Below are 16568 nucleotides of genomic sequence, written 5' to 3' on the forward strand. Positions count from 1 at the left end.
GTTTCTTTTTTTTTTTTTGGTTGCATTGGGTCTTCCCTGCTGCGTGCGGGCTTTCTCTACTTATGGTGAGCAGGGGCTACTCTTTGTTGCTGTGCGCGGGCTTCTCATTGCGGTGGCTTCTCTTGTTGCAGAGCATGGGCTCTAGGCGCGCGGGCTGCAGTAGTTGTGGTGTGCAGGCTCAGTTGCTCTGCAGCATGTGGGATCTTCCCGGACCAGGGCTCGATCCCATGTCCCCCGCATTGGCAGGCAGATTCTTAACCACTGCGCCACCAGGGAAGTCCATGGTTGCGGTTTCTAATGTAAAGAAACTCCCATGCTTAACTTATTCAAACAACTTCATCACCTTAATCAGTTGTCACAGAAATTGAAGTTAAAGGAGCTTTATTTGTGAATCCAGGATTTATAGGATACTTTAGTATGTTTTATGTCTATTATATTTTCCTTTTACAGTCAATATTCTCAGCTCCTTAATTTTAATTAATACTTGCTAGTAAATATTCTATTTCAAATGAGGGAATGCATAGGAAAAACACTCACTCCCAATGTTTTGTCATTGTTATTTCAGACCAAAACCTCCTGCGACTGAGCACAACCATGGTGCATCCGGATTCTCCTCAGAAGTGAGACTTTCCAAAGGACCAATGACTCTTTTCCTCATGCCCTTTCAGTTTTTCCTGCTCCGTAGCTATGTCTCGATCTCGCCATGCAAGGCCTTCCAAATTAGTCAGGAGGGAAGATTTAAACAAAAAGAAAAACAGCCAACTGAAGAAGGGATCTAAGCCAGCCAACAAAAATGTGGCGACAGTCAAGACTGTGAGCCCTGGAAAATTAAAGCAATTAATTCAAGAAAGAGGTGTTAAGAGAAAAACAGAACCCAAACTGCCTATGCCAGTCAGAAGCCTTCTGACAAGAGCTGGAGCAGCACGAATGAATTTGGATAGGACTGAGGTTCTTTTTCAGAACCCAGAGTCCTTAACTTGCAATGGGTTTACAATGGCTCTCCGAAGCACCTCTCTTAGCAGACGACTCTCCCAACCCCCAGCGGTCATAGCCAAACCCAAGAAAGTTTCACTGCCTAAGAATCTAGGAAAGCAACATGAGTGTGATTATAAGGTACTTACTGACATGGGAGTAAAGCACTCAGAAAGTGATTCAGTCCCAGTGCAAGACCCCTCAATCCCTCCTGATATAAAGAATCTAATTGGCATACAAAATGCATCATTAATAAAAAACGAGAGCCAAGAGACAACCCAGTCTTGGTCCCAAAGTGTGGAGGATTCCAAAATAAATCACTCTACTCATAGTGGCCCTGCAGCAGAGGTTCTTTCTGGGTCATTGGAAGGGACACGTGGTGGTGAAGGACTATTCTCTAGAGAGACATTGAATGATATTAGTGATTCCCCTAGAATGTTTGCTCAGGACACTTTCTGTGTTCCTTTGCTCCAAAAAGCAGCCCTCAGGGTTACCTCTGAAGGAAACCCCAGCATTCAGTTAGAAGATTTGGGTTCACGAGTAGAATCTCTTAAGCTATCTGATTCTTACCTGGATCCCATCAAAAGTGAACATGATTGCTGCCCCACCTCCAGCTTTAATAAGGTTGTACCTGAATTGGACCTTAGAAACTGTTTGTCTATTGGTGGGTCAATATATCCTACCTCATTAATACAACTCCTCTTGGCAGGTTCAGAACAAGAAACCCTTGGTGCTAAACCAGATCATCAAGAGGTACTCAAATCTACCCCAGATGAACAGGAAGTTGCTGATACCACCCCTGTCCTAGGACGGGCCTTTAGTGCTGTCCCACATCAATGGGAAGTTCCTGGTGCTAACCCAGTTCATGGAGAGCCTCTGGGTCAGACCCCAGACCCACCAGAGATTCTTGGTGCTATTCCAGTCCAAGGAGAGGTCTTTGGTGCTATCTTAAATCAACAAGTCCTCGGTATGGTTGGTGGTACTGCCTCAGACCCCAATATCTTTCTTCCTGCTCCTCTTAACCCAATTGCTACCTGTAATGCTCTCCCAGAATGGCCTGAGCCCCAGAGCACTGTTTCATCTGGGCTTGAGGTCCAGGGCACTATGCAGATTTTGCCTTCGGGCTTAGGTCACACTCCTCAACCATCATCAAACTCAGAGATAAGTTCGGTACCTCCCGCAATGGCTATAAACAATATAGAAAATAAGAAGAAGGTTCATATAAGCTTTCTGCCAGCTAACACTCAGGGGTTCACAATAGCCCCTGAGAGAGGACTCCACCATGCTTCACAGGGCATTGTCCACCTCTCCCAGGCCAGTCCCAGCAAATTGGAAGGAGAGAGCTCCCAGATCAGTGCCACCAGCATGGTTGACATCAACACCACAGTGGTGTCTAGGCCAGTGTCACTTGTCAGTACCTCCTCTTCTCCTTCCTACACAACTTTGCTACCTACTTTGGAAAAGAAGAAACGAAAGCGATGTGGGGTCTGTGAGCCCTGCCAGCAGAAGACCAATTGTGGTGAATGTACCTACTGCAAGAATAGAAAGAACAGCCATCAGATCTGTAAGAAGAGGAAATGTGAGGAACTGAAAAAGAAGCCATCCATCATTGTGCCTTTGGAGGTAAGTAAATACCCAAGGGGCTGGGGACACCTGTGAGACTTAGTAGTGTGATTTGTGTGGAGACAGTTTGCTTCTGTATTACATCCTTTTGCTTTGGTAAAATGTTGCTTTAAGTTGCCTATAGGAATTTGTGGACCTACCTGAAGTACGTCTTGGGCACTGAGTGATGCATTAGCTTATTTTTAGAATTTGTCTCAGAAAACTAGAACATAAACATTTTCCATTATAAGTTTTGATGGAGAATAGGAAAACTGTATGAAATGTGGTTTTGGAAGGATTTCCACTGTGCCTCATTTTAGCCAGTTATGTGTCTTTTTTTGGGAGTTACAGATTTAAAAATTAGGAGCACAAACTCACTAACTGTCCTGCAGCCTGAGAAACCAGAGGAATTAAACTTCTTTTCTTTTGAAAGAATAAAACTGTCTCTATCTTTAATCTTAAAACTTTGCCTTGGAGGTATAGTAATGATAAAGCTTTCGTCTCAACTTTTGGCTTGTGATTTTCACCTGCTCACAGGATTGTTGAGATTCAATGGTAATCAGAAGTTGAAAATGGTTTTTAAACTCCAAAGTGACATACAAACATTTGTACTTATTATTACAGTTATGAAACTAGGGTAGTAAAAATATTGGTTGCCTTAGACTTTGTTTAAAGGATTTTATGGAGGTTGGTTAATACTCAAAATTGCTTTAATTAAAGCAAGCTTGCTTTAATTAAAATACCTGTCAGCTATGGTGTTTTATGATTTTTAGATTACTCACTTGAAGTTATATTTATTTTGAGTCTACTATGAATATGGGTGTAGTAGAATAGATTAATTTAAAATATTATGAACTTAATTTCAGTCAACCTTTTTTCTATTTCATTCTGGACTTAAATTATGTCCAAAAATGCTGACTTCCTATTTGACTGACACGTTGCAAATAAGAGATCAGACATTTAGCCAATCATGTATTGATGACATTTAATATTTCCAAAATATTTTGTTATTATAAATCTTACTGCAATGAACTATCTTCTTTACTCAAGTCACTTCACACGTGTGAGAGTAGATCAAAATGTGGCCAGTAACTTAATAGTCTACATACTTACATCTAAAACACTTAGTAGCAATATTTTTATAACAAGAGTGATCTCCCTGATAAGCTCCTGATTTGTAACATTGCCAATAGACATAGTTGCCAAAGGTACTCTATCTCTAATAGGTATAAACAAGTTTGTTCTTTTCTTTTTGTTTTTTTTCGGTACGCGGGCCTCTCACTGTTGTGGCCCCTCCCGTTGCGGAGCACAGGCTCCGGTCGCGCATGCTCAGCGGCCATGGCTCACGGGCCCAGCTGCTCCGCGGCATGTGGGATCTTCCCGGACCGGGGCACGAACCCGTGTCCCCTGCATCGGCAGGCGGACTCTCAACCACTGCGCCACCAGGGAAGCCCTGTTCTCTTCTTTTCTAAACTGGCTCCTCCTCTTGCATTACATTTTTGGTTAACGGCTTACTGTCTACACGGTCACCCAAAATGGAAAATTCAGTCATGTTTAATGCCTTTCTCTCACTCTTGTAGTATCTCTTGTTCTACAACATCAGAGCACTTCTATCTCTCCATTTTCTTGGCTCCAGCTGTAGTTGAGCCTTTATCTCATACTGGGACAATTTCAGTGTCATCTTTATTATCAGCAAGTATTTATTGCACTTCTACTCTGGGTTGAGGGTACCAGCTAGCTGGGAAGTCAGGATGTTGAACAACAATTCTCCTTAGGTACAGTTCAAGTTTTCTTTCTATAACCCTGTTTCTCCTAGTTTAATACATTTAGTGCTCTTCTGTATATGTAATTTATCTCACTCAAAACAAAAGAAAATAGAGCAAAGTTTTCAGCGCCTTCCAGTTGTAGATGAAGCCTAGCTTTCTTAGCATGGAATACCAAGATTTTTTAAAATATATTTATTATTTTTTATTTTTTGGATGTGTTGGGTCTTGCAGCACGTGGGCTTCTCTCTAGTTGTGGCATGCAGGTTTTCTCTCTCTAGCTGGGGCATGTGGGCTCCAGAGGGTGTGGGCTCTGTAGTTTGCAGCACGTGGGCTCTCTAGTTTAGGCACGCAGGCTCAGTAGTTGTGGCATGTGGGCTTATTTGCCCCGCAGCATGTGGGATCCTAGTTCCCCGACCAGGGATCAAACCTGGGTCCCCTGCATTGGAAGGCGGATTCTTTACCACTGGACCACTGGTGATGTGGGAAGGTACCAATATTCAAGATCTTGGCATGACTGATCTCCTCTGTCTTGTTTGCTGTCACTTCTCACATTATACTTGAAGTTTCAGCTGTATCCAGCTACTTATATATCCCCAAGCTCACCGTGCATGATCCTGCCTCAGTGTCCTTGCTCATGGTACATATTCTTCCTTTCCCTATCTGACAAGACTCCATCCATTCACTCACCCCTCCCTGTGCCACACCTGTATCTGTGCATGTTCCCCCGGTTTCATTCCAGGGGACTTTGTTTTTCTAGTGCCTATCTAGCCTTGGTACAGTGATAGGTGCTAAATAAACACTTGTTAGTTAAATGAAAAGAATATATTTGTAACTCAAATAATCAGGTTTAGAAATTTAGATGTTGGCATGTGGTTTATTTCTGTAAACTTGCTCTGGCAAGCAAGTGTGGCCACTGTTGTCAAGGTCCATCCGTGTGAGAAAAACCAGTATTTGTTAATGAATGAATGAATACCTTGGCTATAGCTCACAATCTCCTAAGCACCACATTCTTTATTAAAAACAAAACAAAAAACTCTTTTATTTTGACATGTCAATTTTATAGAAATATTGCAAGAGTAGTATCGAGAATTTGGTTTATCTTTCAGCCAAATGATAATATTTTATCATATTACTTTATCTCTCTTTTTAGCTCCTCCCCATGTGTATATTTTTTTCTGAATCAACTGAGAGTAAGGTTTTCATAGACATGATATCCCTTTATCCTTGCATACTAGAGAATATATTTCCTAAAAACAAGGATATTCTCTCCTATTATTATCAAAATTAGCAAGTTAACATTGAACCATTATTATTGTCTAGCCCACAGACTTTATTCATATTTTGCCTATAAGAAAATATCCTTTTGACCTCCTTTAATTTGGAATAGTTCCTCAAACTTTTAAAACAACTTTACTGAGGTATAATTGACATATAATAAACTGCACGTATTTAAAGGGTACAGTTTGGTAAGTCTGACATATGTATACACTGTGTGAACATTACCACAGTCAAAATTCATTACTCCCCCAAATTTCTTTGTACCCCTTCATAGTCCCTTCTCTCCTACCTGCACCCTTTCTCCTCAGGAAAACACTCTTTCTATACATTAGTTTGCATTTTCTAGAGTTTTATATAAATGGAATCATATAATATGTACTTTTTGTGTGTGTGTGTGTGTGTGTGTGCACTGAGTGATGCATTAGCTTATTTTTAGAATTTGTCTCAGAAAACTAGAACATAAACATTTTCCATTATAAGTTTTGATGGAGAGTAGGGAAATTGTATGAAATGTGGTTTTGAAAAGATTTCCACTGTGCCTCATTTTGGCTAGTTGTGTGTCTTTTTTGGGGAGTTACAGATTTAAAAATTAGGAGCACAAACTCACTAACTGTCCTGCAGCCTGAGAAACCAGAGGAATTAAACTTCTTTTCTTTTGAAAGAATAAAACTGCCTCTATCTTTAATCATTACATTAGTTTGCATTTTCTAGAGTTTGATATAAATGGAATCATATAATATGTACTTTTTTTTTTTTTGGTTTAGAATAGTTCCTCAACATTTGTTTTTAATGACATTGCTTCTTTTGCAAAGTGCAGATTACTTATTTTGTCCCTCACTTTGGGTTTGTCTAATGCTTCCTCATGACTAGATTTGGATTATACATTTTTGTATGAATACCTTCTTACAGGAGGGATGTAATGTCCATTTGTCTGACTATTCATGATCTTAATTTTGATCACTTGGTTAAAGGTAGTGTCTTCTAGATTTCTCCATTGTAAAATCAGTATTTTTCACTTTGTATTTAATAAATATCTTACAGAGAGATCAAGACATGTAAATATACTGCTATCCCTCAAACTTTCACTCCCCAATTTTAATGTTCATCAGTGATTTTTGCCTGATAGTTGCCAAATTGTGGTTCTGTTTCCATTGTTTCTTCTAAATCTGTTAATTAGTTTTAAACTCCAAAGAAGAGCTTTTTCTTCTTATTTGTTTCAGTGTGAACCTGTAGATTTTTGTTATATTCAGTAAGTTACACTCCTTTATTATCATTACTTATTTTGTTGCTCAAATTTCCCCAAATCTGGCCAGGGAGCACCTTCAACCATTGTTTGAATAATTATTTATTTCCTGGGACAAGTATTCTAAGGTTTTCTATTTTCCATCCTGCCCCAGACCAGATGATCAGCTGTTTATCCAAGGAAACTTGGTTCTTTTTGGTGGAGAATGATACTTAGAAACCAAGATCTTGTTAATAGGTATTATCGTTGTTGCTGAAATGTCAGTGGTGTGTTCAAAAGTTAGAATATGCATATGTTGAATTACTTCTCTCTCTCTCTCTCTCACACACACACACACACACACACACACACACACACCACCCTAATGCTTCAATGTAGTTATGTTGTTCATTTGAAATACAATTTTAATTAGTTTATTTGTTTATTTTCTATTTCAAAGGTCCCCTATAGTTGATGATATTCATATTCTCTTGCTTTCCCCCTCCCCCAAAAGATTGCCCTTGCCCCTGACAAAGCTGATTCTGAAGAATGTATTGTGTTGTCCTTATATTGAACTCTGACAGTACAGAGACTTACGCATCCAGCAATGCGTGGAGAGGCAGAGGAGAACATAGGGAACACTTCTCTGAGGAATTTCATTCTGAGAGAGCAAGGAACAGTTGTACACTCATTTGTTTCTGTCTTCTTTTGCTTAATATTATGTTTATAAGATTTGCCAATAATGTTGCTTATAGTTATAGTTGTTCATTCTTGTTGCAGTGTAGTATTCCATTGTATGTATATATCACAATACCTGTATCCATTCTATTGTTAATGGGAAGTGAAATGTTACAGTACAGAACAGAACAGTAGAATGAACATAGCAGTACTACTATGGATTTTTTTTGGGCCGGGGGTGGTGGGCTGGCCATGCAGCTTGTGGGATCTTAGTTTCCCCACCAGGGATCAAACTTGCCCCCTGCAGTGGAAGCACAGAGTCCTAACCACTGGACCACCAGAGAATTCCCTGGACACTTTTTTTTTCTATGTTAAAGTCTCTGTTTTTTTTTTAATGGAACTTTATATTTATTTATTTATTTATGGCTGCGTTGGGTCTTTGTTGCTGTGCGTGGGCTTTCTTTAGTTGCGGCAAGTGGGATCTACTCTTGCGGTGTGCGGGCTTCTCGTTGCAGTGGCTTCTCGTTGCGGAGCACGGGCTCTTAGCACACGGCCTTCAGTAGTTGTGGCACAGCAGGCTCAGTAGTTGTGGCTTGTGGGCTCTAGAGTGCAGGCTCAGTAGTTGTGGCGCACTGGCTTAGTTGCTCCGTGACATGTGGGATCTTCTCGGACCAGGGCTTGAAGCCGTGTCCCCTGCATTGGCAGGGGGATTCTTAACCACTGCGCCACCAGGGAAGCCCCCTGGACATTTTTATAAAAGTCTTTTGGTGACTATATGCATGCATTCTGTTGAGTGTATTTCTAGGAGTGGAATTTCTGGGTCATAGAATATGTGTATGCTTAGCTTCCATAAATATTACCAAACTGCTGTGATTGTTCCAATTAAGACTCTCATCAGTAGTGTATGAAAGTTCCACTTGCTCCACATCCTTGCCAACACCGGATATTTTCTGTCTTTTTAAAAAAATATTTATTTTCTTTATTTTTTTGGCTGCATTGGGTTTTTGTTGCGGCATGTGTGCTTCTCTCTAGTTGCGGTGCACGGGCTTTCTCTAGTTGTGGCAAGCAAGGCCTACTCTTCATTGTGATGCGTGAGCTTCTCACTGCGGGGGCTTCTCTTGTTGTGGAGCACGGGCTCTAGGTGTGCAGGCTTCAGTAGTTGCAGCACGTGGGCTCAGTAGTTGTGGCACACAGGCTTAGTTGCTCTGTGGCATGTGGGATCTTCCTGGAGTAGGGCTCGAACCAGTATCCCCTGCATTGGCAGGCAGATTCTTAACCACTGTGCCACGAGGGAAGTCCCAATTGTGCTTTTTAATGAACAGAAATTCTTAACTTTAATGTAGTCCAGTTTACCAATCCTCTCCTTTATGATAACTTTTTATTTCCTGTTTAAGAAAATTTTTTTGGACTTCCCTGGTGGCACAGTGGTTAAGAATCCGCGTGCCAATGCAGGGGACACAGGTTTAAGCCCTGGTCCGGGAAGATCCCACATGCCTCAGAGTAACTAAGCCTGTGCGCCACAAATATTGAGCCTGCGTGCTACAACTACTGAAGCCCGTGCACCTAGAGCCCGTGCTCTGCAACAAGAGAAGCCACCGCAGTGAGGGGCCAGAGCACCAGGAGGAAGAGTAGGCCCCTGCTCGCCACAACTAGAGAAAGCCCGCGCGCAGCAACAAAGACCCAACGCAGCAAAAATAAAATATAAAATTAATAAATAAATAAATTCTTAAAAAAGAGAAAATGTTGTCTGTTTTTTGCAAATTCCAAGGTCATGAAGATGTTCTCTTTTGTTTTCTTCTTAAAAAGTTACTTTTTAAAACCTTTCACGTTTAGATGTACAAACTGGAATTGACTTTTGTGTATCACATGAGATAGGAGTCAAGACTCATCCTTTTTCATAGGGATATCTACTTGACCAGCACCATTACTGAAATGACTATCCTTTCCCCACTACTACAACATCAACTTTGTCACAAATCAAGTGATTAATTAGTTCTCAATCTGTTTCTAGACTGTTTCATTGGCCTTTTGTCTATTTTTCTGTCTGAACTCTCATTACTAGCCTTTACAACTAGTCTTGCTAACTGGTAGTATAAGTCCTTCAGTTTTGTTTTCAATATTTATTTGGGCTATTTTTTTGGTTGTTTGTATTTTCATCAAAAAATTTTTTTTAATATGTGTATTTATTTGGCTGCACTGGCTCTTAGTTGCCGCGTGTGTGTGGGATCTTTGTTGCTGCATGCGGAGTCTTTTTTTTAAAAAAATAAATTTGTTCATTTTATTTATTTATTTTGCGGTACGCGGGCCCCTCACCACCGCGGCCTCTCCCACCGCGGAGCACAGGCTCTGGACGCGCATGCCCAGCGGCCATGGCCCACGGGCCCAGCCGCTCTGCGGCACGCGGGACCCTTCCGGGCCGGGGCACGAACCTGCGCCCCCCGCATCGGCAGGCGGACCCCCAACCACTGCGCCACCAGGGAAGACCTATTTATTTATTTTTGGCTGCACTGGTTCTTCGTTGCTGCGCGCAGGCTTTCTCTAGTTGCGGAGAGCAGGGGTTACTTTTCGTTGCGGTGCATGGGCTTCTTATTGTGATGGCTTCTCTTGTTGCAGAGCATGGACTCTAGGCACACAGGCTTCTGTAGTTCTGGTGCACAGGCCTAACTGCTCTGCGGCATGTGAGATCTTCCCGGACCAGGGCTCGAACCCGTGTCCCCTGTATTGGCAGGCAGATTCCTAACCACTGCGCCACCAGGGAAGCCCGTGGAGTCTTTTTAGCTGTGGCATGCAAACTCTTAGTTGTGGCATGTGGGATCCAGCTCCCTGACCAGGGATCGAACCCAGGCCCCCTGAATTGGGAGTTCGGAGTCTTAGCCACAGGACCACAAGGGAAATCCCTTCATCAAAATTTTTGAATCAGCTTGTAAATTTCCACCAAAAACCCTGTTGGAAGTTTTATTGTTTGTGTTGAATCTATACATCAGTTTGCAGTCTAATGCTCTTACTGAGCTATATATACCCCCTCTCATCAGTTTGAAGAGATTGACATTTTTTTTTTTTTTTGCGGTACGCGGGCCTCTCACTGTTGTGGCCTCTCCCGTTGCGGAGCACAGGCTCCGCACGCGCAGGCTCAGCGGCCATGGCTCACGGGCCCAGCCGCTCCGCGGCATGTGGGATCTTCCTGGACCGGGGCACGAACCCGTGTCCCCTGCATTGGCAGGCGGACTCTCAACCACTGCGCCACCAGGGAAGCCCCGAGATTGACATTTTTACAATATTGAATCTTCCAGTTCATGACCATAGTATATCTTTATTTATGATTTACTTTCTTTCAATAACATTTTGTAGCTTTCAATATAGAGTTATTTAGTTTGTTTTATTTTTAGGTATTTGATATCAAAATTTTTTTATATTTATTTTATACACATCAATGATTGAAGCCCATTTACTTTGATAAGTAAGAATATTGGTAAGCAAATATATTTCATGTATTTCTTCCTCACATCAGAATTATTTTACTTATTATTGAGAGTTGGAGTGAGAAAGAGAAAATACATTTACAGTTTTTAAATGTTAATATTTTTATTATTAGAATATTTATTTTATTATTTATTTATAATAATATATATATATTAATTTATGTATTTTGGCTTCGTTGGGTCTTCGTTGCTGTGTGCAGGCTTTCTCTAGTTGCAGCAAGCGGGGGCCACTCTTCCTTCCAGTGCGTGGGCTTCCCATTGCAGTGGCCTCCCCCTCTGCGGAGCACAGGCTCTAGGCACCTGGGCTCCAGTAGCCATGGCACGCGGACTCAGCAGCCGTGGTTCACGGGCCCAGTTGCTCTGCGGCATGTGGGATCCCCCGGACCAGGGTTCGAACCCGTGTCCTCTGAATCGGCAGGCGGACTCCCAACCACTGCACCACCAGGGAAGCCCTATAATAATATTTTATTATATGAAACAAATGTACATTTTAAAAACAGAACTGTTAGAATTTTTTTCTTCTAAAATATACTTAGCCCCCAAAGGCATATGCCATTTCTCAGAATGTTAACTACTAATGTCTGGGAGAAGTAAAAACAATTTTGATCTACTCTTTTTTTGATCATAGATTATATTTTTGTCTCCCAGTTGTTTCTTTTAATTGAACAACAAGGTAATTAGATAGTCTTCCCAGTGATCTCTTTGGCCAAGAGATAAAGTGTTATTTTTTGCCAAGTTTAGTTCAGCTTAGTGTTCTCCATATTCAGAAATACAGTTAATTAAAACCATTGACTTTACAACTTATAGTCATCTAGGAATTTGCTCCTGGCTAGGTATTCCTCATTTTGCATTTGTAATTTAGCATACTGAGACATAAGCATTATTCTATTTATTGAATAGTGAGTGATGTTAAAAGCGGGGGAGAGGTGCTTTTTAGGGACTTAAAGTGTAGGTGCTTTGGCCAGGCTACACTTTCACACACTTTTTAGTATGTTCAAAAACAACAACGACAACAAAACACAGTTGTTTGTAGATATGCTTCTGAGGGCAGTGTTTTGAATTATATGTCTATAGCTTGATGATTTGGTATAGTATCACACATTTAAGTAATATGAATTGAATGACTAAGCAGTTTGTGAGTTGGTTGCCAAAGTGAAATAGTCTCTTAATATTTACTCCAATTAATCTTTTTTGTTTCTTGGGTTTTTTTGTTTGTTTTTGTTTTGCCATGCCAGGCAGCTTGTGGGATTTTAGTTCCCCGACTAGGGATTGAACTTGGGCCATGGCAGTGAAAGCTCCATGTCCTAACCATTGGACCACCAGGGAATTCCCTACTCCAGTTAATATTGATTTTTTTTCCTCCAAATATTAAAGGGTTATTATATGCTTGGTTACATTAATAGCAGTATATTAGATAACACTGTAAAATGTGCTATTTATTACCATGCTACCTTCTTAGCTAATAGAAATTACACCTGGGAAAATAGCAATACCTATATAGTTTGTGCTTGAAAAGCTAAAAGTTAAGTAGTATTATATGATACAAATTGAACCACTGACTGTTCACTGTCCTGTGGATAGTGTGATAACAGTCTAGTTCCGGAGATGTCCCTTCAGAATTGGTTGACATACTTGTTTAATTTTATTTTATCCATTTTAGTGGGAGTTGCGTGGGACAGGCCTCTTCTGGCCACTGCTTTTCTCAGTGTTTTCAAACAGCCAGATTTCATTTTGGCATATGTTATATATGGCATATGGAACAAATTTTTGCTACCAACTCTTGCAATTGAGGGCAGATGTTATATGTCCCTAAATGTGCCTTTAAGGAATCTCTTAGGATCACTACTGAGACTTCAGTAGCATACCTCACCACTGAGCTGACCATAGGGAAAAAGCCTGTGGCGTCTAGGATCTTTGCATGTTTAGAATATGTGTATATATGTATAACTGAACCATTTTGCTACACACCAAAAATGAATACAACATTGTAAATCAAGTATACTTCAAATAAATAAATAAATAAATAAAAATAAACCCCAAGCATGTAAACAAAACCATGCTGATCTTGACTGATTATGACTGGTGGGTGTTAATTTCTGGAATCTTGTCAGTATGGTTCAAATCTTACCTTGCCATTTTGTGTAGACCATCTTATCCAGAAAGAAAAATGTGTGAAACTGACTTAACACCTTCATCTAGTATCAGTATAATCCAAGTTATACTATCACTTACTAGTGAGCACTGTAGTTTGGTACATGTTTATTTTGCTACAGAGCTTATCTCCCCATGTCTTTGTTGGTCAGCTTCTTGATAGTTTTATTCCAGAGTAATATTTCAAGAGTTGATGGTTTCAGAGCTGCAAAAGTCATTCTCCCGGGTTTCCCTGGTGGCGCAGTGGTTGAGAGTCTGCCTGCCGATGCAGGGGACACGGATTCGTGCCCCGGTCTGGGAAGATCCCACATGCCGCGGAGCGGCTAGGCCCGTGAGCCATGGCCACTGAGCCTGTGTGTCCGGAGCCTGTGCTCCGCAACGGGAGAGGCCACGACAGTGAGAGGCCCACGTACAGCAAAAAAAAAAAAAAAAAAAAAAAAAAATGTCATTCTCCCTATAAAGTAGCCAGTCACTGTAGTACTATGATGGATGTGGCACTAGTGTAACCAGCTAGGAGAGAAGGTGGGATCATATATTTTTGTAGTATTATCATATTAAAATAAGACACAGCTAGCAAATGCATCAAACTAATCTAAGCAATTCAGGTTATTACCTTGATAATGAGACTCAGTGCTCAAGTCATGATTATCCAGAAAGTTTTGGCTAATTATCTATCATCAGCTCTTCGTGTCTGCTAGTAAGCAACAAGAGAAATCTTGCTCTTTTCTGATTTATTTATGTCCTGTTAACACTGCTACAGTTTTTTAAAAAAGGGCATGGTGAGAAAGCAGGATTAGAAGTGAGATGTTTAAATTACTTCTAAAGCCCAAGCTCAGGCTATAGAGGGTGCTAGCACATCACAGGTGCTCAATACATGTTTGCTGAACAAATGATTCAATGAATGAATGAAATCTCATAAAAAATGTAAGATTCAGCCTATCTCACATACCAATGTCTCTTAAAAAAAAAAAGTGCACTGTAAACCATTATATCCCATGTGTACTTAATATATCATCTTAGCAGCTAGTACCTCAAAACATTTTGGGGTTTATTCTATATATGTCATTTTCAAGTACCAAAGATATTAGGATCATGGGATGTCTGTAGCAGAAATTCAAGTAGAGGACTTGAGAAAAAAGTTTATAGGAAGTACACAGTGCTTTAAAAATATGCTTAAAGGGCTTCCCTGGTGGCGCAGTGGTTGAGAGTCCACCTGCCGATGCAGGGGACGCGGGTTCGTGCCCTGGTCCGGGAAGATCCCACATGCCACGGAGCGGCTGGGCCCGTGAGCCATGGCCGCTGAGCCTGCGTGTCCGGAGCCTGTGCTCTGCAACGGGAGAGGCCACGACAGTGAGAGGCCCGCATACCACACACACACACACAAAAGCTTAAAAAGCAGCTGCTTTTGTTGTTTAAAATTACTGCCATGTCCATTTGTGATTATGAGTTATACCAAGATGCAAAGTTTGGACACCTCAAAGTTCTAAAGGGAAAAGGACCATGAAAGCTCAAAATGACGCTTTTTCTAATTGTAAATGGAGTTTAGAAAAACAATTCTAGAAGGATACATACCTACCAAACCAAACTGTTGGAAGTGTTTAACTCTGAGGACTAGAGTTTTTGGATGGAGGATGGGTGTATTAGAAAATAAGTGACTTTAAATTTTGCTTAAATTTTTATACATGGTTTGAATTTCTACATAAAGAGCTTGTGTTACTTTAAAAAGTAATAAAATCAAAGTAGTGTAATTTGCATTTGGAAAGCTTAGAAGCAGGAAAAAGACAAACTTTAATTCTACTACCTAGATGCAACCACGATGAGTATATAGGCATATTTACTTCCAGTGTTTTTTCTGCATTTATTTTTTAAAAGATTTTTTTGATGTGGACCATTTTTAAAGTCTTTATTTAATTTGTTACAATATTGCTTCTGTTTTATGTTTTGGTTTTTTGGCCCTGAGGCGTATGGGATCTTAGCTCCCCAACCAGGGATCGAAGACTCACCTCCCTTCATTGGAAGGCGAAGTCTTAACCACTGGACCACCAGGGAGGTCCCTGCATTTAAAAAATAACATAGTTTTTAAATTTTTTCTTTTTGTTTCACTGGAAATATGATGCTCAGTTGTAAACGTTAAAAGCGTACAAATTGTGGGCTTCCTTGGTGGTGCAGTGGTTAAGAATCTGCCTGCCAATGTAGGGGACACAGGTTCAATCCCTGGTCTGGGAAGCTCCCACGTGCCGTGGAGCAACTAAGCCCATGCGCCACAACTACTGAGCCCGCATGCCACAACTACTGAAGCCCGGGCACCTAGAACCCGTGCCACCACAATAAGAAGCCCACACACTGCACGAAAAGTAGCACCTGCTCGCCGCAACTAAAGAAAGCCTGTGCAGCAACGAAGACCCAACGTGGCCAAAAAAAAAAAAAGTATACAAATTGCTTTGTTACGATAAAACTAACCGTGTATACACACACACAGAAAAAAATAAATAACATCTTTAAAGTTGAATGAGGTAAAATTTCTTCTTTTTTTCTCAGTATATCATCAACATTTCCCTTGCAAGTAAAAATTTGTAAAGATTTAAAAAGTATGTGTATAATATTCCTTTGGGTAAACGAACATAACCTACTAAATTACTTTTCATGACTGGATGAATTATTTTGGGTCCCATTTCAAATTATGTTCTTTTTTTTTTTTGGCTGCATTGGGTCATAGTTGTGGCATGCGGGATCTTTTGTTGCAGCGCGGGCTCTCTGTTGTGGTGTGTGGGCTTCTCTCTAGTTGTGGCGTGCGGGTTTTCTCTCTCTAGTTGTGGCACACAGGCTCCAGAGTGCGTGGGCCCTGTAGTTTGTGGCAGGCCAGCTCTAGTTGAGGCACAGGAGCTCAGTAGTTGTGGCACGCGGGCTTAGTTGCTTCACGATATGTGGGATCTTAGTTCCCTGACCAGGTATCCAACCTGCATCCCCTGCATTGCAAGGAGGATTCTTTGCCACTGGACCACCAGCGAAGTCCCCTCAAATTATGTTCTTGACACTGGAATCTACTAGTCCTGAATTTCAAGCTAGAAGTATTAGCATAACCAAAAAATTTAGTATTTTGTTAATGATTTATTATTGCCTAATGGTTTCTAAATCTTTACCACTTTTGGAAACCTGAAGTTTGTAGTACAGGTAGGTTTTGGAAAGTCAGGTCCATTTCCTTCTCTCAAAAAGAGAAACTAAAATTTCTTTTACCTTCTTTCTGGTAAACACATCTTCATGCCCTCTCAAAGATGGGGGTTGAGCCAGCATTTAAGCATATCTCAGCGTAGCTAAATGACTGGACACTAGCCAGATCAGATTAGGTACTTGGTGTATTTTTAGCTACCATGAAAAAACCCAGAATTTTAAAGTTATTATTATTATATTAGTGCTTAAGTC

The 16568-nt window shown here is 40.8% G+C and overlaps 1 protein-coding gene across 4 annotated transcripts in view; it reads left to right on the forward strand.

The window, feature by feature from the left end:
• Positions 1 to 687: 687 nt before the first annotated feature.
• The window catches only part of TET1 (tet methylcytosine dioxygenase 1), a gene marked incomplete at both ends in the record, with an annotated part of 123326 nt that continues 107445 nt past the window's right edge, over positions 688 to 16568 (forward strand). For all 4 annotated transcript variants that reach the window (XM_082673487.1, XM_082673488.1, XM_082673489.1 and 1 more), the window contains one exon: positions 688 to 2595. In XM_082673487.1, coding sequence (XP_082529613.1) covers positions 688 to 2595 — 1908 coding nt within the window. The remainder of the gene's footprint in view (positions 2596 to 16568) is intronic.

The sequence above is a fragment of the Grampus griseus genome, assembly GCF_964374135.1.
Source record: "Grampus griseus genome assembly, chromosome: 16".
NCBI lineage: Eukaryota > Metazoa > Chordata > Mammalia > Artiodactyla > Delphinidae > Grampus > Grampus griseus.